General features: G+C 40.9%; 1 protein-coding gene across 3 annotated transcripts; it reads left to right on the forward strand.

The window, feature by feature from the left end:
- Positions 1-801: 801 nt before the first annotated feature.
- LPL (lipoprotein lipase) lies at positions 802-23,907 on the forward strand. Of its 3 annotated transcripts, none has more exons than XM_005607650.4 (10): positions 802-1,124; positions 6,713-6,882; positions 10,861-11,040; positions 12,297-12,408; positions 13,170-13,403; positions 14,619-14,861; positions 16,837-16,957; positions 18,261-18,443; positions 19,450-19,554; positions 21,625-23,907. In XM_005607650.4, coding segments are annotated over exons 1-10 (1,416 nt in total). In that variant the 5' UTR covers positions 802-1,057; the 3' UTR covers positions 21,626-23,907. The 3 variants fall into 3 exon arrangements, with proteins under 3 accessions (XP_005607707.1, XP_070111881.1, XP_070111884.1); XM_070255780.1 differs by having other exon boundaries at positions 846-1,212; XM_070255783.1 differs by lacking the exons at positions 802-1,124; positions 6,713-6,882 and adding an exon at positions 9,488-9,638.
- The last annotated feature ends 265 nt before the right edge of the window (positions 23,908-24,172 follow it).

Genomic DNA, 24,172 nt, shown 5'->3' on the forward strand with positions numbered 1-24,172 from the left:
TCATTTTAGAACATTTTCATCACCATCCCCCCATAACTCCTCTGCTCTCCTCCCTCCCCTGGTCTCTAGCTCTAGGGAACCACTAATCTACCTTCTGTCTCTGACATTTGCCTATTTGTGGATATTTTATATAAATGGAGTCATACAATATGTCTTTTATGACTGGCTTCTTTCACTTAGCATAGCAATATAGTTTTAGACTATTTGACCTCGATATTCTGCCTCTGAGGATAAAATGCTATCCTTAATTTCCTTGATGAGTTTTAGGATTAGGTATAATTTGCACGAGGCAAAAATTAGGACCTAGTTCGAGCAAGAGGGCTTTGCTCCACACATGCTAATCCATCTGCCCTTGTTCCACACCAGATTGTGCAAGCACAAGCTGAACGACTGTGTGTGTCCCAGGATCCTTAAAGAGACATCGTCTGCGAGAATTTGGGGGAAAAATAACACTGCAAGTTACAAACAGGATCCGTCAAAAGAGGAATGGGTTTAACTATTGACCAAATGTAGTTTAACAGCTTAACTTACCCTCCTTGGAAAACTGGTGATTGCAGCGTATTTAACAGAAATCCATATAAACCTGTGTTTGGTGCTTGTGCCAGGGGCCTCGCAGAGCCAGACCCCTTAAGAAAAGTAAATAGGAACCTCACAGAGAAAGCCAGCTTTCCCTTCTGCCCTTTCCCCCTCTTCTCGCTGGCACAGTTAATCCGAATTATAGTTTGCTCAAATATTTGGAAGTGAATTTAGGGCCCTCCCCCCCAACTTATGATTTTATAGCCAATAGGTGATGAGGTTTATTTGCATATTTCCAGTCACATAAGCAGCCGTGCAGTGGAAACAGTGTCAGACTCAGTTCCTCCTCCTCCTCCTCCTCCTCCTTCTCCTCCTCTAGGGAAGCCTGCCATTTCCAGCCACTCTGCCCTCCCCTCTGAAGAGCCACTTGCCCCACGCCAGACTGCGGCTCCAGCCCGCTCCTGCCTCGGGCTCAGCCGGTCTATCAGTCCATCGACGCTCCCGCCGGTGCCGGGTAGCCCCTAGAGGGACGCGCCCCGCGATGGAGAGCAAAGCACTGCTCCTGGTGGGTCTGGGCTTGTGGCTCCAGAGTCTGGCCGCCGCCGACAGTAAGTTTTGCGCGCAGACTCCGCTCCATCTGCAGATTCTGCTCAGTGGCCAGTTCCACCGGTTGTGAAGACGGGAAGGAGGAAGTCGGTAGGGGTTGCGGATGCGCATCGGGGACTCTCCTAGCCCGAGCGCCAGCCCCGAGGAGGGTCACAGGGGTGGGATTCTGGCGGGGCAGGGAGGGAATTCTCCCTCCGATCTTGCTGGGGCGGCAGCCGGTTCCCGCTGTGTCTCTCTGGGGTTCCCACGCTGTGCTCTCCACTCTAGCTGAGGCAGAGTTCCCGGGCTGGACGAGGGAGGTGGGAGGGAGGTCTCAGTTGGCTGTGACCGGCATTAACCTCCCCATTCGGAAGAGGCGGAGGTAAGGCTGGAATGAAAGGCACGCGGGGCAAGGTGACCCTGGCGCGGCTGCGGCCGCGGCTCGGCCCCCGCCTGTGGGAGCGCTGGCGGAAAGTGGCTCCTTCTCCTGGCGAAGCCGGGCTGGGGCGGGGAGAAAGCGTTGTCTACGTCTGAGAAGGGCAGGACACACTCGGTCGCCGCGTCAAAGTAGGGGCGGGGGGCGGGGGAGGACGAGGGCGCGTGGCGCGGAGTCCTGGGGACGCAGTGTCCTTCACGCGCTCGGGCGCCGGAGAAGCTCGCCAAGCTTCCACTCTTGCACGCTCAGCTTTACTTCGCGCCCAAGAAACCTAGCGAAGGCTTGACCCTCCTGAAAACGTGGCGCAGCGACCAGCAGTCTGCGGTCGCTGACTTGGGGTTTGCCAGGTTTACACTTGGCCGCCCTCGCCGCCCTGTGGGTAGATCCGCGTCCCGGCCGCCCAGCCCCGCGAGCGGTCGTCAGCACGTGGGCCCGGGCGCGGGGAGGCTGCGGCTGAACCCCTGTCACCGCCGGGCGCCACCGGCTCGCCAGGGTTCATGCCTTCAAGACCAGAGTGAACTTCTTTCTTGCAAGGAAGACAAACGCCCAGCCTGAGACTTGCCCACAGTAGAGGCCTCCTGCGTACTGTGAACCTTGGTTCAGTCAACACACAGCAGCAACTAAAAAGGCGACTGAAGCAAGTGATAAAAGAGGCAGCATCCTCCTTTCTCTTCCGTGGCGGCGTTGTGCTTAGGGCCGAGTCGCCCGTGTGCTTTCAGCGGCGCGGCCGCAGTGGCTCTAGTCGTGGTCGCGCTTGTCCATGACTTTGTTTTATTTCAGTACTGACTTGTGAAAGAACGTTTTTGTTCGGTTAAAAAAAATGTAGATTCCGTCAAAGCTGAATTGGATAAAAAGACAACAATCTTTTCTCTCAGATCAGTTTGAGAACAGTGGAGGTTCAATTAGAAAGTCTTCAACGCCTCATGTGGTGGCATGGTCCCCTCGACAGTGTGCAACACTGTCCAAGAAGGTGCTGGAAACAGCTCCAAATTCTTATTTCAGAAAGTACACCCTAGTACAATGTTACTTTTCCCATAAAATATACGCGAGTGTGTTTCATCCATGGTTTAAGTTTTTGTTAGGCTCCCTTAGAGGTTCACCACCCTCAATTCCTGGGCTGGTCAGTGTCACCTCTCTGGGTTTAGCTGCCTTAACTCTAAATGAGGAGTTTGGACCAAACTCCAAGTTCTCTGAGGCCTCTCCAATTCTTACTCTTTGATTTAAATGGACACTTAAGTGATCAATGAATTAAATTGGATTAATTAATGAATTAAATTGGATTTTAAACTTTTCCTCGTTGTAAGTGTATGCAGGGAGGAATCATTTTTAAGTAGACTTGAAATTAATCCCTCTCAGCCTTCCTTCTCACTCTCGCTTCAGCCCTCCCTCTTGGCAGGCCTCACTGTCACTGTGACTTTCTGCCCCCTTTCTCCTCCAAATGAATTCCTCCAGGAATGTAAGAACTTAAGAGCAGAAAGGCAAGAGAGTGAGGAAATGGCAAGCAGCACCTCCTCTGGGCTCTGACTTATTCATTCTCGATTTCTTTCTAAGAAGAACAACGGAGAGAAGGCACTGCCCTCAGGCTCCTTGTTCTTGGAGCCACCACGTCTCCGCATGGCCTCATCAGGAAACTGGAAGAGCCAGCAGAGGAGCCGGAGTCAGTGTTCAGGAGCCGCGGTTCTATTTGACTGGCCGCGGTGACTCTCAGCGCGAACATCTGAGTTATACGTGCTGAGTGATGAGGGCAAAGTAGCGATACCACTTGTGAATGGAGCAGAGCTTAGCAAGAGAATGATTGGTTGACAGCTATATTGAAAGGTGGGAGTCAGGCACTGGCGAAGAGTTACAATGGAAAATTTTCACTTTCTTTCAGGCAGTGTATTTTTAGCTCGGACCTTTTTCGCTTTATTCTGATAGGAGAAATTGGGCTATATAATCTGCTGCTTCTATTTTTAGAAACATTTTTTTCTGTAAAAATGAAAAGTAAAACTGTTAGGTAAGTCGAGAACGTTGTCTAAATTGGAATATCTGAAAGGACCAATCAATTCAGTCATATAGCAATATTCAGCTTGTTTTCTGGCATTCTGCAAAAGCTACCTGAGCCAATACCTATGACCATCAGTCTCAGAGAGGAGATGAATTACTGATGAAGTCTCTTAGGAGTGTGTGAGAGAGAGGGAAAGAGAGAGAAGGAGGGAGGGAGGGAGAGAGAGGAAAAGAGGAAGAGAGGAAGTAGAAACTTCAAAGAGAATTGTGTTCTTATAAAGCTCTTGTACCTCATGTCTTCATAGAAATGTTATTCTTATTCATCAGATAACTGTCAACTACCTTTAGGCTGTATTTCCTGGGATGCTCAGTGCTTCTCCTTTTCTAGCTACAATTATGAACCCTTTATAAATTTACTTTTAAAGTGCTTTGACTTCACAACCGAATTTCATTTCTGTGAGTTATTATTCACATTAAGATAAATTCCTTGTCTTCCTTTACACACTTTAGATTTTTAGCTATCTATTTAGGAATAAAGATTATGTAGTTGAAAAATCCATTAACTTGTAACTTGCCTGGTGCCCCAAAATTTTGCCTTAGTGTTTAATAAGGACATGTCCAATGGGGCCAGGTTGGCATGGTGGTCCTGATACGATAAGCCAAATTCAAGGTAAAGGTCTTTATGAAGGAATATACCTTGGGCACTTTTTTTCATTATTATAAGGTGCCTTCAATTTCTAATGGGACCTGGTAAAAGGTCCATATCTCCTTAAAAGGGTAAGTGCAGAGTCACTAACAATCAACTCAAATGAGTTCACCTGCCAATTAGTAGCAATCTCAGTGTATATTGGGGCAGATAAACATACTGACAGACCCACACTCAGGGTCTGTCTTTCTCCCCTTCTCTGCACGGCTAAGTCACTTGTGTGAGGGCTGGTAGGGGTTTGGAAAGCACGTTCATCTTTAGGATGCTGAGACATCCTTGAGGGTTGCAAACACCAGTAGTGTGAAAATTCCTATCAGAACACCAAAGAGAAGGAAAGACTGTGCGTCAATGACACGTGTGATGTAAGGTGTAGAATTGACACAGAATTGAAAACATCACATAGCATATAGAGGGGTAATGTTGTGCTCTCAAAGCCTTCATTATGCTTTCTGTAACGTAAAACGAAAAATAATTTTCTTGGAAAGTGAAATAAAAGTCTCCACGTACAAATTTGCTTGAGAATGTATGAATTTTCTATTATTTTTCATTATAATCCATGCACCCAACAGAAAATGTCAGTCATGGGGAATTGGAGCTCTCCGTGGGCCATAGAGATAATCTGATACAGGATCTATGGACTGAATAAATTTCGTGTGTGTGTATAAATATACAAACCAGCCTTAATAATTTCAAAGAATATTCTTAGTCATTTCAAAACCATCAGCAATGCCAGGGCCACCGTGTTGCATAATTCTAGGGAAAAATAGACTAAAAGTAAGTGGTATCCTTTGGAGCTGTGCAAGGCAGTAGTCAATTTGGCAAATAGGTCGTAGGCAAGATCTGCTGCCAGGCTGTTCAGATTATTTCTGCTTTAAAAAGATTGCTAATTGAACATATTAAAATAAGATTGCTGGAGAGGAGGCGTGAGTTCTTTGATGTGGAGAGATGTCAGAGGGGGTGGAACTAGTTTAGTTTTAAGTTTTCTAAAGCACTTGCTAATAAGAAAAGAATTTCTTGGGCGTTGAAAGCAGTTATCGATTAAAAATCTGCAGTATTTTTTTCTAATGTCAGATAAATGATAAGGCCACCAGGCTGCTTTCTAGTTACGAGAGAAAAGGACGACCTACATCTCCAAGTGAGACGAGAGGCACAGCAGTGTTTTTGATGGAGGAATGGATTTCCAATGCAATTCTACTACATGGAAATAAAAAAAGCTTTAAATATTATAGTTAACCATAGTCTCTTAAATTATCTTAGAATATTTAAGCGCTAGAGATTTGTATGTGTGATCAATTTGCTGCATATAAGGAATCACTTAGCAAGTAACCACTATATTGTTTAAGGAATTTTGGAAAATAATTAAAAAGGAAAATGTTGGTCGGTTCTCAGGTAACTAAATGTCAGCCTTGTTCACCTGCATTCTCATTGTACTGTATCCTTCTTATTTTTAATTTTGACCTGACTTTTGCAATGTTATTTGAGATTACAGATTTTCAACTTTTGAGTTAATTAATTTCTTGTCAAGTAAAAAAGGCTAAAAGACCTATCTATTCACCTCAGAACGTAATAACTTGTAGATTTTAGATTTTGCTATTTAAAACTTTCAGAAGACAGGGGCCGGCCCCATGGCTGAGTGGTTAAGTTCGCGTGCTTCCAACTTTTCACGTTGCTGATGTTTTTAAAAAATTACTCTAGTGAAAAAGAAACAAGCTTCCCTCAAACAAGCCTTGTTGCGTCATATGGTGGGAAAACATTTCTTCATCAGAGGCTTACACAGGGTGAAAAGATCTATAAAATAAGGGGATTTATACAATGTAAGGGCCACGAGCCAATGTTCTCAAGGAGAATGAGCTTTGAACTGGAACCAAGAAACCTGGGCTCTGGTCCCTACTCTCTCTGCCACTATTAGCAGCTTAACATTGGTCAACTCGCTAAAATTCATGTCTTTTTTTCCTCTCCGAAGCCCCAGCACATAGTTGTGCATCCTAGTTGTAAGTCCTTCTGGTTATATGTGGGACGCCACCATGGCATGGCTTGATGAGCAGTGTGTAGGTCCATACCCAGGATCTGAACCAGCAACCCCTGGGCCACTAAAGCAGAGCTTGCAAACTTAACCTCCATGCCACCAGGCCAGTCCCTAAATTCATGTCTTGAGAGAAGATTAAATTAACTAGGGAATTCCCAAATAGTTCATTTACTTGAAATTGTGTATATACCCCCCGTCCCCACCCCCCACACACACCCCTTGACTGGAAAACACAGGAGAGATTACTATTGCTTAACTCTCAGTTATTTTAAAGTCATCTCTGTCAACTTTGATCACCACTGGAGGATCAGTCATTCTCTTGTAATCCACATTCACTTTTAAAAAAATTTTAGAAATAAAAATAGCATGGATGATGATTGCTTGTGAACCAGAAACATACCATTCGAGCAAATAAAAAAATTCTCCAGTTAACCTCCTACCAATTTTTCTTTTTCAGAAATTATAGGAGGAAGAGATTTTAGAGACATCGAAAGTAAATTCGCTCTGAGGACCCCTAAAGACACAGCTGAGGACACTTGCCACCTCATTCCTGGAGTGACAGAATCTGTGGCTAACTGTCACTTCAACCAAAGCAGCAAAACCTTTGTGGTGATCCACGGCTGGACGGTAAGAGAGGCTCTTGAGGCAGGAGCACATTGGGACGGACCTGGCATTCCGACCCCTTGCCCTCGTTGTTGGGCCCCCAGTGATGGGTCTCCTCAATGGCTTTGCTTTAAACTTGAGTAAAGGCAAGTCTGGCTCAGGATGGGAATTTGGAATCTAAAGTCACAGGTTCATGAGTACTTCTCCCAGACAGTGCCGACCTTCATTTCACACCATGGTACCTGGCCGTGCCTTTGAACCAGCCGTCCCCGTGAGGGGGAAAACAAGGCTCTGCTCAACGACAGAGCAGAATGCAAGTGATCATTTTGGGGAACTGGCAGAAACCTGGCATGATCCTGATGCATCTAGCACATCGCCGGAGTTCCTTTTCTAAGGAAGACATCCTGTAGGAGTGAGGAGACGGCTGGAGTGCAGGGAGGAGGTGCTGGTTCTGGTTCTGGCTGTGCTACCCTCCAGTTCTGTGATCTGGAATCAAGCCACTTGTCTCTGGGCCTCAGTTTATTGATCTGTGAAACAGAGAGGGTAGAGTAGACACCCCTCCACTTCCAACAATCTCCGTTTGTGAACTTGAAGAAACTTCTAGAGACGAAAGAGGGCTAGGCAGGGAACTGTCATGCAAGATGGTTAGACAAGGTGAAAACTGTGGTTAAATTTACTTTTAAAGAATATGAATAAAGTAGTTCTCTCTAACTATGCTGGATAGTCTCTTTACATGGTGCAGTTCTTACTTAATTCCTTTAGTTGATTTTTAATATTTTCAATTCCTAATAAAATTTCATTGTTTATTAAAAAAGATTTATAGAAAATGGATGGTTAAAGAGATATTATCTTTCCATTATGTCAGAGCTTATGAATATGGTAATAGATACTAAATTCTAATGAAATGCATTAGCTAATGATCGATTTACTTCTAGCCCCGATTTATTTTCCTACGTAACTTAAGTGCCTTTGTTATTGACAAATAAAACAATTGCTATAACTTTTATGGAGATGAAGGTAACTACTAACAGAATTCACATGGATGTTTATTGTAATAAGATATGGGTATTTACTAAAGTTAACATAGTAAACTACATATCTTACGATAAAATCACATATTCAAATTCCATACGTAAATCTTTTCATGTTTTAAGAAGTTTAAATAGGAAAAAATAAACTTTGGTGGTTTTAGAGATAATTCGGTTGTATATGGAACTTGGCTTTTAATGCTTTTCACAAAGTTTAAGCTTAATAAACATTTATACGACAGGAGGAAATTGAGTATCTCAGGCATTGCAATGTTGTCCCTGAGAGAATTTATATTTTAGGAACTTTTGAAAAATGTGTTTTCTTCTCATACTAAGATGACACGACTGACCCAATGTCTGAAGATAGTCCAATTTCTATCATTGATCCTGCTGCCCACTAAGCCCACTTGTCGTCTTCACACCACGTGTCCTGGCATTTTGAGTGCCAAGGCTCAGAGGCTAGGCTGCTGGCTATCAGGCTGAGTTTCCTCGTACAGAGCTGGTTGGTCTAACTAATAGTAGTTATTATATTAACATATAACTAATATTGCATATCAGTTATAACTAATCCGATCCCACTGGATATCCAGTCACACTGGAAACTGAGCTCAGCTCATCTCAGTGCAGGTGGCAAGGAGGGCTTCCGTTCAGCTGCTTGTCTGAGAATCAGAGATTCATAAAATTGTCACAAATTTAAGGAACCTCAGAAGAAAAACCTAGTGAATAATATCTTTTCAGTATTGAAGAAGGTAGGTACTTGGACTTTCAACTCTTTTGTTTGGCATTGCTTATTTTCTGTTGAATTAAAAAAGAAAGGATTAGGTTAGTTGTTAAGTAGTTAATAAAAGCATCTGTCATTGTAGTAGTAAGTTGGGTTATTTGCCCTTTGACAGATTGCCTAACTTGGAAACATTGATAGTACAGAAGTATTTATAACAGGGGCTTGGGGCAAACGAGATTTTCCTGCTCATCTGAGGTAAGCTGCTCAGCGACTCACAGGCATAGGACTAATGGAAGTGAGGAGGTTCTGCAGATTTGTCATGAGAAGCCCAAAAGAATGTTTAGCGTATGTGCGCATAGGACACAACCCAGAAGGCAGCTTAGACTCAGCTGTTCTGGAGCTCTGCCACCTGCTTGGGTTTCACAGACCAGAGCTTTTAAGCACAGGGTTCTCATTGTGACATAAGAGGTCCTCACCCCTGGCTAAAAGGAGGAGTGGCTGACATGGCGTTCTGAAGAAATGACATCATCCTCTCTTGAATGGCAGCTGCAAAAGGTGGCCAGCCCCCAATCTCCAAGAGAGGAGAAGGGGGACAGGACAATTCCTCAGGGTTTTGTGCTAGGTGTGTGCTCCAGGAGGTTGCCTCAAAGACCCAGGCTGCACCCAGACTTGAAGCAGCCTCTCTGAGACATGCTCAAAGAAGGTTTAAATAAGTTCCTAATGGACTAGCATCACCTTTGTACCTTTTCATCTTTGTTTTCTCTTCATGCTGGCATTTTATCATTGCAAGTAGACTGGGAACCAGAATGGTCTCAAGAAGAAATTTGTGAGGTGGAAGGTGACTTCCAGATCATCTGAATCCGAGCCGTTTGTTTTGTAGGTGGCCTGTAAGGTTCAAACAGTGCCTGTGTTCATAGAAGTTGCCAGTGGAAGAGCTGGAACTGGAACCAGGATCTTCTGAGTCCCAGGCTTGCTTTTTCCTACACGAAGCTCAGCAATGTGGTGACAAATTGGCAGTTTATTACTGTCAAGTATGAAGCAAGTGCTCGTGTTTTGGTAGTTTTAGTCTAGAAAACAGAGTAAACAAAACAGAAGCATAAATGAAAGAACCCATTAGATGAGATCAAAGTTCCAAATGAAGTCCCTAAGTTTGGGAATTCAAGACTCCTATTTTTTCTATTGGAATTACTCTAAGAAAAACATAGGTTTTACAGGTCTTCCCTTAAAATATGCCTTAAATATGGATTCCAGAATCTTCTTTGTTGATACATAGTCTAGTTATCTTTACTGTGGCTGCTGGCATATTAGGGGTGGCTAGATTTGGGGATTTAAATCAGGTTGTTGCTGTGTACAAGCTCACGGCAGAATGGTGTAGGATTTCATAATCTGCAATTTCTAATGTGTTTCAATTGTTTGAAAGTGTGCATCTTTGCAAAGGTGTCCACTGTCTTCCCTCTGAACACATAAATTAAAATTCTACTTAAATAGAATTAATTTAAGGGCTCCCTAGTTCTTTTGACTTTGAATTTGGGGGCCTTTATTAACAAGAAGCAAAGAATTAGTTGGCAGTCTGCTTATTTCCAAACAGGACCAATCTAATAATTTGGAAATGTGACTGTTAAAGCTCATTAATTTCCACTCTGATAATTAAGAATTTGAGACAACTGTGAAAAAGTCTGGGCTAAAGCTGATTATTTTCTTATGTATTTAGAAAGAGCTTGTTAAACAAATTTATCTTCTGTTTGGATAGATTAGTATGTTTAAAACTGTTTTTTTTTTTTCATTAACACATCAACTGTTGTCTGTATATGGCTCTTTATATGGAAAAAAAGTGCATTATATCTCCCCAAATAATTCTATTGAGAAACATTTATTAGCCTAAATGAAAGTAATTAAACTAAATTTCTTTTAAAATAGTCTGTAATTCTGCTGCAAAATGTTAACTTATTCAGATTCATCTTTTTTTAATAGTATGAATTATTAAAGTTTTACCGAATTTATAAAATGTGCTTTTAACATTGAGAGCACGGTAAACCACAGTCTGCTGTTCCTGTCCCTTCTTTGGCAGACTCACATTGGCCTCGGAAGGGAAAGCACAAGCCTCTGAACACTCTTGTATGGTTTGATTTTTCTCTCTGAGCCAGTGGGTTTCCTTGTCGGTTGGTTTTTTTCCGTTTAATTTAGGTGCATTGGGCTGACGTTTCTATCACAAATTGTAGTGGGTATTGTAAGAAAGCTTGTATCGTCCTTCAGGTGACAGGAATGTATGAGAGTTGGGTGCCAAAACTTGTGGCTGCTCTGTACAAGAGGGAACCAGACTCCAATGTCATTGTGGTGGACTGGCTGTCACGGGCCCAGCAGCATTATCCAGTGTCTGCGGGGTACACCAAGCTGGTGGGAAAGGATGTGGCCCGGTTTATCAACTGGATGGCGGTAAGACTGGGGAAGAAGTGTTGTGTGTCCAAAACAGATCTCTCAGCTGGAGCTGGATAAATGACTGGTCTTTGTGCCGTTTCACTTAAATACAGATATTTTCTGGGGCAATTCAAATATTCAGAATGAACATGGCATTATTTTTAAGCCAAAAGCAGCATTATAAGAATGGTAAGACTATAAAGCTGAGGTGCAGTCCTGCCCTGCCCTCTTCTTTGATATTTCCATAGTGAACAGATTTGCTGAGACCGAGAACTAAGTGGACACATAGACGAAAGCTTGTTATTTTAGGGCAGAGGGAAGGTGGCATGTTGCCAACTAGTTAGCTGGCACGTGGAAATTTCATCCTGCTTTTGACTCTTTAGACTACTAATCTCTTTGATGAAAATATTAATAGTACTTATTCCTTAATGTGGATTAAGGACCCAGAGCTAGAAAGAAAACGGCAGAGCAAGTCTGCAGGATATGAGGTGGCTGAGGGTCGGGGGTCTGATTTTGCTGCTGGTTTTACCCAGTTTGGCTCTTTGAGGCCATCCTCTGAAAATCACCTTTGAAAAGTGTCTTGGGGTTAAAAGGAACCTGATACTCTAACAGGGCCTAATTATTTAAACCAGATGCTTGAAGGTAAAAAATAAGCGATGGTTTTTGGACTGGCCATTAAAAGATAAAAGTTCTTTTCTTGACTCTTTTGCTAACCAGGAGAGTGAATTTGGGCAAATCAGATCACCTCCCCGGCCTCAGGCTTCTCATTTGCCAAATGAGAGGACTGGACCATCTGCGTTTGTGGTCCCTTCCCCCTATAATATTTCTAATTTTAAGTCAACCTTAAAGAATAAAGTGATGCAGGGTATTTAGAGTAGGGAATAATGGGTTAAAGTTAAATATATATTTATATGTGTGTGTGTCTATATGTAGATACACACATATACATACATCTATATATATATATATACACACACACACACAGATACCTATGCATAAATACACATATTTTCAGATGTATGGAAATTCAGATGTACATACATTTCAATTTCAGATATATGGAAAAACTGTCTAATTTAAATATGTTGTTAAGGAAAAAATATCTCAACAGCGGAGTATATATTCCTCTTTTCTGTAGCACTTATAAATTAAGTAGAATTAATTTTCAGTATTGCCTATATTTTGAAAACAATATTTATATTCACTTTATTTATTTTAGCTTTGATCTTTTGCAAAGAACAGGAAGAACCTCTTTTTCTTTTTCTCTTCCAAAGGAGGAATTTAACTATCCTCTGGACAATGTCCATCTCTTGGGATACAGCCTTGGAGCCCATGCTGCTGGCATTGCGGGAAGTCTGACCACTAAGAAGGTCAACAGAATTACTGGTAAGAAAGCAGTGTCATTTGTCTTATCACAAAAGAGTGAGATGCCTGTCACTCTGAAAAGAGAATCAGAATGTTTGCCAAATACCCACATGAGTGTGGTGTTCTTCCGGGTATGCCTGGCCACTTGATTATCTCATGGGAGAGCTTTTTTCCTAGAGTAATAGACTATAGACCCTTGCTTTCATGGGCTTACCATCCACTGGCAGTAGAAGATAAGGAGTGGAGTTGAGCATGGAGAGTCCTGCAGAGTCTCTGAGAAGCTCAGTCGCCCCCCCCGCCCCAACATCCACTCCGTGTTCTGGTAGTGTGTTGCACGTGCGTGTGTCACCTCTCACATCAGTACTGGGAAAATGAAAAAGGACCGATATGAGAGGGCATTTGGAAAAAGGAGAACAGTCATCTGGCCAGTGGTAATAGACGGTTTGGCTTGTGCAGAGAGGAAGAAAGAACCCAACACTGTTTAAAGTCCTTCTCACCAGGTTCAGAAATAATTTACAAAAGGAAATCAAGTCATCCTGAGTGAAAATTGCCATTCAACAGCTAGTTTAAGATACTCAAATTCCATTTTAGAAAGAGCTGAGTCCACTTTTGTGGCTTTCAGTAATTTAAAGATCCAATCCCGATAGCATAGGGACTAGTAAGAATCTGTGTGGTTGCCAGCTACATTCATATGATGAGCAGTGGTGCTAAGGTGATACTGATGGAGACTGAAACTAATTGGCATTTAAAAATCTGTGAGGTTTGTTTTTTTCCCCATTAAGGTCTAGATCCAGCTGGCCCCAACTTTGAGTATGCAGAAGCTCCAAGTCGCCTTTCCCCTGATGATGCGGATTTTGTAGACGTCTTACACACATTCACCAGAGGATCACCTGGCCGAAGCATTGGGATCCAGAAACCAGTAGGGCATGTTGACATTTACCCTAATGGAGGCACTTTCCAACCAGGGTGTAACATTGGGGAGGCTATTCGTGTGATTGCAGCGAGAGGCCTTGGAGGTAACTATGACTTAGAAGATAATGAAACATGACTTCTGTTAACTCTCATTGCCTTAGTGTCCGACCCTTTCTTGTAAGAATATAGTTTTAATATACTCATTTAGCCAAGATATGTGTCTGAAGAAATCTGTCATATTCAGCCCGATCACCTTAGAGCTTTAGTACTCTGATGGGCAGACATACAGACATTTTATCTTTTATGTATTCTACTGTAGACTACACTGAGTACTGCACTTGTGGTAATAAAAGAAGATAAAGGTGAAATTTAGACAAGAAAACCCCACTGCCTTTGATAACAGCAGCATAGAATGTTATCTGGCCACGTGGTGTTATACTTTGAATACAGTTGTGAAACCAATAGAGTTATTTTGCATTTTACTCAAAATGAAGGGCATATTAATTAGTCCAAATTTCTTTTTTCAGTCTTTCCAAGAGATGTCCAAATCAGAAATGAATCACCATTCTCTAACAATAAATATTCCAAATTTTTAGAAGAAAATATAATTTAATATTAGCTTAATATTTGCTTTAATAACGGTATTAGTTTGTGTTAAATTTATGATTTGTTTTAAGGGACCTTTGCCTACTTTTTGGACCATGGACCTTCCTGTAGTCAAGATGCTCCGGCCTTTTGTGCGCACATTATAGAACTTACAGCATAATGTTAATATTTTCATTTGCTATAAAAGCTTATGGTAGTAGATACACTTTTATGGCATTGCTGACTATTTCTCTGATTTATTTAATGTAAAAATCATTAGTAGAGATACAGCTCTCAATTATATATAGTATCATTGATAAAATACTATGTTAGCAATATGTCCTTTATGATGTGGTTTCTAGAAGTATGTTTCCAGAAGCATATAGAAGTATTATATGCTTTCAATTTAAGAGAAGGATGTGATAAACTGGGGGAATCAACTTTTACCTTGGATGCCTCTTATTATAGCTTCATAAACATACTCACAAATATAAGATAGCAGAAAAGTCAAAAGTTCCCTATAAATTTGCAACTCTGAAGCTCTTGGAGGTAGGTGAGAAACTGCCACCGAGAATGCTTCCTTAAATAGGACCTAGAATCAAGGAGTCATAGGACCAAATCCTGAGGTCATTTTATTCTAACACCACACCTAAACTAGTTTAAACATGCAAGATGAAACACTCACTGTGAACTTTCACAGAGTTTAAATTTCCTTTGTGTCTCTTTCTCCCCAGATGTGGACCAACTAGTGAAGTGCTCCCACGAGCGCTCCATTCATCTCTTCATTGACTCTCTGTTGAATGAAGAAAATCCAAGTAAGGCTTACCGGTGTAATTCAAAGGAAGCCTTTGAGAAAGGGCTCTGCCTGAGCTGCAGAAAGAACCGTTGCAACAACTTGGGCTATGAGATCAATAAGGTCAGAGCCAAAAGAAGTAGCAAAATGTACCTGAAGACTCGTTCTCAGATGCCCTACAAAGGTAGGCTGGAGACTTGTTATAAGTAAGGAAAATCAATTTGATCTTATTTTCATCATGCTCGTTGCAACACATGTACTGATTCTGTCCATTGCAACAGGGATAGTGAAATGTTCTTACTTCACCATGAGTCCTCACTTGTGTTTCTGTTGATAGAAAGCAAGTTGCACTGAGCCATTTTTCTGAAGCTCTTAATTCCCATTGCTGTAAGGCCCAGTGCACAACCTGTGCTACCCTGTGCTACCCTGTGCAGCAGCCTTGCTTGCCACTCTCCCATGCAATTGTGACCATTAGCGTGGGCCAGCCCGTTAGTGCCATGCTCCATTTGAACCCATCCATCGGGGGTCAGCAAACTATGGTCCATGGGCCAAATCCAGCCGACTACCTGCTTTTGTAAATAAAGTTTTATTAGAATGCAGCCACACACATTCGTTTCTGCACTGACTGAGGCTGCTTTCATTCTACCACAGCAGAGTTGAGTAGTTGGGACAGAGATTGTATGGCCCACAAAACCTAAAATAGTTACCATGTGGCCCCTTGCCGGAAAAGTTTGCCAACTCCTAAAGTTTGCTTTAAGTGAAGGCAAGAACCACCTGTATTTTAAAGTACACCTATTCCTGGAAGGGGAGAATCTACCAAAACCTCTAAGATATTTCCACTTTGTCATGAATTTGTTCACAGTTGAATTTCAAACTAAGCAGCTTATTTAGAGTAAGACTTACAGGAATTGAGGGGGGCAAGAGAGGAGATAATCAGATGAATCTGGCATGAGCGACTAGTATCAGAAAGACTGGCTTATGTGTGAGTCCAGGTGGAAGTCCAAGGGAAGGGGTGACATTAAAGAACAGTTTCCTAATGTAAAATATCTCTGATAGAGACACCCGTTTGAAGGTGGTTTGTTAGAATTTGTAGAGGTGCATTTGGCGGCCCAGAGGTTTGGAGCACCAATAAGCCAAGGAAACCTTTTAAGCAAGGAGTACTCTGTTTGTGCTTTGTTTTCCCTGACTCTTCAGAACGAGGAAGTGTGTGTGAGGTACAGGGAAGAGTGTAATCTGATGAAGATTTGGACCGGTCTCACTTGCCCCCAGGCGTCCTGCTAATGCCACTCAGTGACCCATCAGGGCTCTCTGGGGGCACTGTGCCAGTCCCGACTTCTTCTCCTCTGGTCTCTGGTGATGCCCGCAAGGGCTCCATTTAACCCCACACTCTTTCTCTTCACCTTGTAGTAGCTGTGTCTTAAGCCTGCTGCCTTTCCTATCCCTTTAACCCTTCCCCATCCCATCTCCTCAGGGTTTCTGGTAGAGTTGGCGAGAGCAGGGGAAATGTAGAAGTTCAAGTACCTGCTTCTGAGGCTCTACCTAATACAGAATAATTTAGGAGCTAGCAGTCTTTACAGCCTCACTGTCGATTCAGTGAAACAAGTTTTATTGTGAGCCTGATATACACCTTCTCTGTGCTAGATGGTGGGGGAATAAGGAGGATGAAATGATTCTCTGACCTGAAGGAGCTGACACACAAGATAGAGAGTCAGGCATCCCACAAAACATGAAGAAACATGGTCACATACAGTGACAGTAAAAAATACCAGATATCCTTGGTACAGATGGTAAGGAAGGGTGGAGTCCATGGAGAAAGTATCAAGAGTATGTTGGCGTCTTGGTTTACCTCCATAGTACCCCATCAAAGGTGACTACTTTCTAGGACTGCTTGGCAGTTCAGAAACACATGGACTCTTCCTATCCACTATGACCACACTTTTCTGAAAGGGAGTAGAATTCAAGGTCTGAATTTTCTGGTAGGAATCACTGTACAGACATGAAGAAATCTTTCCAAGCCACACTGATAGTGATGTGTGAGCACTTCCTACTGGATCACTAATGAGATACGGTCTATGGTTCTGAATTGCCTGCTTATTTGGGGGGCTGTGGTGTTTCCATAAAGACTGATCAGCTCTTGTTCCAATTTTCTCCCCCTATAGTCTTCCATTACCAAGTAAAGATACATTTTTCTGGGACTGAAAGTGATGTACACACCAACCAGGCCTTCGAGATCTCTCTATACGGCACTGTGGCCGAGAGTGAGAACATCCCTTTCACACTGTGAGTAGCCACACAACATCACTCCAGCAAGTGGGTTTGTCATGGCAGTGCTGCCAGCCTTAACCACTGGTGTGAGGAACACAGAAGAGTGGGACACCCAGAAAAAGAAATAAATATTCAACAGAGATTATTTTTTTTTCTTTTTATCTCTTTTTTTTTGAGGAAGATTAGCCCTGAGCTAACATCTGCTGCCAATCCTCCTCTTTTTTTTTTGCTGAGGAAGACTGGCCCTGAGCTAACATCCATGCCCATCTTCCTCTGCTTTATATGTGGGATGCCTGCCACAGCATGGCTTGACAAGCAATGCATAGGTCTGCACCCAGGATCCGAACCGGCGAACCCTGGGCCGGCAGAGCAGAACATGTGAATTTAACTGCTGCACCACCAGACCAGCCCCAACAGAGATTTTTTTTATGTCTAAAAAATAAGGACTTTTTGTTTTATTTATTTATTTTTATTGAGGTCATAATAGTTTACAACATTGCGAAGTTTGAGTTGTACATTATTATTTGTCAGTCGCCATATAAGTGTGCCCTTTCACCCTTTGTGCCCACCCCAACCCCCTTCCCCTGGTAACCACTGAACTGTTCTCTTTGTCCCTGTGTTTGTTTATCTTCCATGTATGAGTGAAATCATATGGTTTCAACAGAGATTTTTAGAAAACCTATATGGCAAAAGATGTTCATTACAGTGAACATCTTTATATACATAATACCATAATTTGTACATATAATGTATATATAATATATGTGTATATAATGTACGTATAACAGCATAAATTAGAAACCAAGTGTCCAACATTGAGGCAATGGTTGAGTGAATGGTGGTTTAACAAATCAATAAAATCAATCTAGCCTCTAAAAAGTATATTTATAGAAAACTAGGTAAAACACGGCCAAAAGCAGAAAATAAAATATGAAGTGAACAAAGAAAGGATAGAGAATTGTCTGTTCACTATGATTGTAACAAAGTAAACATATGTTCACATATCAATGCAAATTAAAAGAGAATATATGAAAATGAAAATGATGTCTCTGAATGGTCAGCTTATGGATTTTTTTTCTCTTAAGAATTATCTTAAATAGTTTGCATTGTTAGGATAAAAATTGGAATAGATTAAAGGGGTGTAGATGTCTTTTAAAATACACTAAATGCATTGACATTCATCGTGAGTATTTTGTTAGACATATTTTGCATTTTTAAAATATCTCCCAAACAATAAAGCTATTTACATCTTGGAAGGAAGAAAAAGGGAAAAAACCTGGTTTCCAGAACTAATCAAATATGTTTATTTTTTATTCAGCCCTGAAGTTTCCATAAATAAGACATACTCCTTCCTGATTTACACGGAGGTGGATATTGGAGAACTGCTAATGTTGAAACTCAAATGGAAGAGCGATTCATACTTCAGCTGGTCAAACTGGTGGAACAACCCTGGCTTTACTATTCAGAAGATCAGAGTAAAAGCAGGAGAGACTCAGAAAAAGTAATTAAATTTATTTTTCTCCATTCACTTTAAACTCACTCTAATGTCACTGCCTAGAGATAGTATTTCCGGAGTTTTCAACATTCAAGTAAGACTTTAGTAAGCTTTGTCTTGAAAGTATATCACCTAGATAATTACACCTATAATTTTAGGGGGAGTGGTCTTTTATTATCATACTAGGGAAGTAATAGTATTGGTGCATTTCATGGAAAGAAAACATAAGCCCTGACCTGGTCCCAGTTATTGAGTAAGAGCAGAGATGAGACGGCAAGGATCTCAGCCTGTCATTTAGCACCGTTTCTTTCAAGCACAAAACAGTTATGGAAAGAATTGTGGAGGTGTTACTTTAACACACAAAGATTAAAACCAACCTCTTCAAGAAGGATGAGATTCCAAGATAATCTCACCCTATCTCCCCACTCCACCCCCATATATCTATAAAATGAACTGCATAGAGAGCCCCATAGGATTTAAAACTTTTATACTAATCTCCTGGGGTTTTGCAAACTATAGTGTGCCGTTATTGTTAATGAAAATTGGCTCTTTAAATTAGAATTATTAAATTATTTCTCTTTGGTCATTTTCTTTTATAACCAAAAAGGAAAAAAAAAGATAGGTTGTGGATGGAGAGGCTATGCAAAGCATCTGTTTCTCTAGCAGGGCTGCTGGAAGGCTGATTTGCAAATTCCCTGCTACAGATACTGAGAGGTAGTGAGGTCAGTCTTGTATCAGCTCTCTTGGAGAAAGCCTTGTAATGTCAAGGCTGTCTGTATGCCTGTCTAGATTGACTAATTATTGCTGAACACTGGGTTTGGCCCTCAGATAAGCCTCTGATTCAGATGTGTGGCTAACCAGAATGGCCTGAAGGTAAACAGTTAATTATTGGAAATATGAAAACAATCAGAGCAATCGTGTAGGATTTAAACAACCCTGGCGGAACCAGACCTTTCTCAACAGCCGTTTTAATTGCTCTGTGTGGCTGTCTCACCACCACTTTCTTCCACAGGGTGATCTTCTGCTCCAGGGAGAAGGTGTCTCATCTGCAGAAAGGAAAGGCCCCGGTGGTATTTGTGAAGTGCCATGACAAGTCTCTGAATAAGAAGTCCGGCTGGTGAGCGCCATGGCGAGGCTCTCAGGCATCCTGAGCACGCACGCAGAGGGGTCCTCTTCATGCAGTGCTCTTCACCCACAGCTAAAGGCCTGCACTGATTCTTGTCATCAGAACCTCACCTGGTCTCTCTTAGCCCTTCCGTATACACGTCAGGCTGGTCCCTTTGCTTTTGGCAGCATTTCCTCTTTTTACTTTTGCTTTCTGTTCTTTCTGCCAGCTCTGACCTTCATCCCACGTGCACTTTTTAGATTTTGTTTTTCTTCTGCAACTACCACAAAATCCTCACTTCTGCTTTTTTCCTGTGCTGAATCACTGCTACCTTGACAGATCCTGTGCGCAGAGTGTGCAGCACAAGTTAATAGTCATCATTGTGCCTGTGCGTGCAGCCCCTCCCGGGATGTGTCCAGGGGAGCAAAACGTCAGCTGCAGCTACACAGTCCTTCTTGATTCTCAAGTGCCGGCAGACTCCAGGACAGAGAGCCGAAGGGGCAGCCACCAGCATCCATCTCAAAACAGCTCCCTGGCTCTTTCCAGCTTGACCTTTAAGGCTAATCCACATGGCAGCTGTCAGCTGAATCTTTCCAGAGTGTCAGGACTAAGTGCAGACTAAGCATGTGACCTTCCCCGCCCCCTCCTGAATTCCCACAGTATGCCACTTTCATTCCTCCACTTATTGCCCTGCCAGATGCGAAGTGCTAATGGGTTACAAGTATAAAGGGGAAAAGCTTAGACCATGTCATATAAGCCAGTGTCACAAGAAACAATGGGAAAGGCTGGTCACAATATCATCTGGAAATAGAAAAAGCAATTGACTTGATTTGTCTTTCCCCAGTTACATTTATAGACAAAAGCACAGAATAAGAATTGCCTAATCAGGAAAAGTATATTAAAGACCTTATATCTATTATTTTATCTTATATCTATTATTTTTAATTTCTGTTTTATAATGTAATTTATCCATGGAAAAATAGGTGAAAAGAAAATAAAATCATTGTGGCTCTATCCCCCAGGAACAGCCCCCAGTTAACATTTTAATTTTTATCCTTTCAGACTTTCTGTATGCATATATAATAGTTATATTTTTTACAAAATTGCAATTATGCCATATATACTTTGAGTGACAAGATGAAGCCATCTGGATTAATAACATTAATGTAAGAACACTCAAGATAAACTTAAAAGGGAAAATAGTTACTGGTATTGAGCCAGACAGAATAACTGAATTCTTACCTAAGTGGAAGCTGTTCTACTAAGAGGTTCATTGCTTCATTTTTTTCTCGTCACAAACCTAAGGCAATTTCACATTTGCTTTACCTCTTAGGAAGGAACTCCTGGAAAGTTTTATATGTGCATTTACATCACAAACATACACAAACACACATGTACACATACATTATCCAAAAATCACCCATAACTTTAAATCAATACGTGAATGGAAAAGCAAAACCTGAAACATTAGGAAATAACTGTAGCTGTTTACAAAGTGTTTCTGGTCATATTATTTACATAAGTTGCAAAACTTTATCTGAGAAAAGCCAATGATACATTAGTCGTCTGGCCATAAGATCACTGAGACAACAGATATTTAGGCAGCTTTTTTAATGCATCTGAACTTTATCTAGGAGATAATTATGAATCAAACCAGCAACTACTGCAGTTTCTTCTCTGTGACTAAATTCATCACTCAGATAAAAAGCTCTCTTTCTCTTATCTTCTGATATAACTGTTTAGAAGTCTCATACCACAAGAAAAGAAAAAGAAACAGGCATTTCATTAGATACATTTCAGAAGTAAGAACTCATCCTAAATTTTGAAATCATTTGGGTCAATCCTCTGAAAAGAATACCCCTTATTGCGACATAGCTAAATAGAGATGGGAGTGTCTTTCATTCCTACAAACTTGACATGTACTCTGATTCATTATCCATATCTCCCTTGGGTTTATTCTCACAACCTTTGTTCTGAACTTACAGTTGAATACTTTCTCATCATGAAGGTGGTGGGGGAGGGGAGAGGGTTGTAAAATGCTGAGTAGATAATAAATCTCTCTCTTCCTCTGCTTTTTCTCAGAAACTGCAAATCTTCAGAAGGAAGAACATCACATGAATTCTGTAAAGAAGGAAGTAACTTTTATAAAAGGTGCCCAGTGCTTTAGGTAGTTAAAAGTGGAGTTTCCTGAGTATTAATTCCAGCTATATCCTTATTAGTTATTTTAGAAGACAGTCTCAAATACTAAAAAGTGGCTAATTCAGTTTAAGGAACATAGTAGTCAAATAGCACATGTTCCAATATTAAAAGACAGTAGATATGAAAAGCACTGCATTTTGCTCTTTGAGAAAGAAATAAGAATTGTTTGGGCCCATGGTAAAATAATAAAACCTTTTAGTGTAGTGAGTTTAGCCATCGCCTAAAATTTAATAGAACCTCCTATTTTATTTGAAATTCTTCGTTTTCTGTACTGATACTTTCTCAAAGTTTTCTCCAAGTCTGAATATAGAAAATGATTTTTACGGCATGAGTCGAACCCATTTACTTACCAGTCAAAACACCTGACTACTTTGGAAACTTCTCCTCTTGCCGTTGGGAGGTAGCCCAGGTGGTTAGCTAGGGCCTAGTGCCGTGGAGGGAGGGATGGAGAAAGGCGCTCATAAAGCACTGAATCCTTAAACGCTCCCTGCGGTTGGTTACATCGTAACTAAGTTACAAACTAAAGGAGAAATAAAATTTAAATAATTGAGTCTTACTGGGCTTTACAGCTTATTGCTTCATCTCTCCCCTCCTTTTCCTGCTTTTCTCGATTGTATTTTAACAATGTTCTCTGGGTAGGTGTTTAAAATCAGCCTGTTATCCTCAGCTTACAGATAATTTTAACTATGGAGAAAGAAAATACCATAATTTTATTATCAGACTTTCAAAATTATATTTATCAATTTGAAGTCATTTAATATCTGATAATTACTATTTAATTTCAGGCCTGTCTTAGTCATTTGTTAGTCATACTTCGAGAATATCTCCTTCTTCCCTGGTTTTGATAAGAAAACGTGTTCAAGGTCAAATTTTGCATCAGGCAAACTCCTACAAATTTTAGACAAGGACCATTTTTATTAAGTAAAGAGATGGGAAAGTTGCTAGGCTGTATTCATAAACAGTGCTTAAAACCGTTGTGGGCAATTAAAAGACGCTTCAATTGTCATAGCGACATGAAATGCCATGAGAGTTGTTGCTTTTAACAACTAGTGAAGAGTGAGTCAACAATTATTTATAAACTAAGTCTCATATTTTCAGAATGTTTTTCTAGATATTAGTATAGAATGAGAAAGAAGTCAAATATCTCAGAGGCTATTGCTGGGAGTCACAAATGGGAATATGTGTGGGCATCTGAACACGTCCTCACATCTGAAGCCCAACGTGTATGTTCAGTGTTCAGCATGGCTTGGAAGGTAAATGATCAAGAGATGTACTGGAACATGTTGGAGGAGAAATTGTTCCAGAGCTGCCAGAACTTCAGCCCTTCATCTGAGAAATATTGTTGTGCCTGCACAAAGTAGGACAAATGTGATTGATGCCAGCTGGCTTGGAATGAATTTTCTCTAAAAATAAAATATTGTGTGATTTGTTGTTGGCATCCCCATTATTGCTAATTTCTTAATTTTCTGGATTTGAATTTTGAGCAATGGTGCATGAACCTAAGAAAATATGAATCAAATTGGGGTATGGCCCTGGGAACTCTGGCTTCTACAGACTTCAATATATGTATCAGCAATGCTTTGGCTTTAAATGTTATTTATTAGCTGTAAATATATATATGTGTACGTGTAAAAGGAGATTTTATGTATTGGAAAGGTTGTGGCTTTCTGCATTTATAGACATGTGGTGCTAACTTTGTACATGTCTTTGTTAGTGACAGTGTCACTTAGCCAACTTACCCTTAGGAAATAATGTAATAAAATGGGCTTTTTTAAAACAAAACTTACTTAACTATGTTAAGAAATGGAATCTGCTTTTAATGAAATGGACGAAATTTTATTACAACACTAAGTCATTATTTTGTATCATTTTAGTTCTCTAAAAAAGAAATCTATTCTTAGGGCAGATTCATTCAGAAAATTTTTATGGAGTAACCGCTCTTCTTAGTGAAAAAATATAGCTTCTAAAAGCTACAGTGAACATTATATTTTATGTTTTATATTTACATTTGTACAAAGCCTTAGAGAACCTTTGCACTAACTATAGAGGAAAATGATACAGAATTTTTCCTAAACAAAATACACCTGACTTTTCTTGCCTGCGGGATACTTTTTCATATGTAAAATGTTAGATTAATAAAAAAATGTCTTTGACCACTTTCTGGAATACATTGTCTCTATTTCTGAGGTCTAATTATTAGCTACAAAGTGAGTGGCATTTTTGCAATAAAATGAACTATTTGAGATGAGAGGGTGCCTTTTTTAGAACTTTGCTTTGGATTGTCTTGATAATGGAGAAGAACAACACACAGCCCATCTATGCAGTTAAGTAGGGGTTGCTCCATAGTACAGTCAGGAAGAATTGAGTTCAGAATACAATTGTTTCAGTGGCCACTGACCCAAACCTTCATTGTCAGGCATAGGGTCTTCTG

Source organism: Equus caballus, chromosome 2 (genome assembly GCF_041296265.1).
Source record: "Equus caballus isolate H_3958 breed thoroughbred chromosome 2, TB-T2T, whole genome shotgun sequence".
Lineage (NCBI taxonomy): Eukaryota > Metazoa > Chordata > Mammalia > Perissodactyla > Equidae > Equus > Equus caballus.

Bases quoted from the DNA above. Each gene is read 5' to 3' on its own strand.
- LPL (XM_005607650.4), top strand. From the start codon at position 1,058: ATGGAGAGCAAAGCACTGCTCCTGGTGGGTCTGGGCTTGTGGCTCCAG. The intron at 11,041-12,296 runs GTAAGACTGGGG...TCTCTTCCAAAG, and splicing joins GGTTTATCAACTGGATGGCG to GAGGAATTTAACTATCCTCT. The intron at 12,409-13,169 runs GTAAGAAAGCAG...TTCCCCATTAAG, and splicing joins GAAGGTCAACAGAATTACTG to GTCTAGATCCAGCTGGCCCC.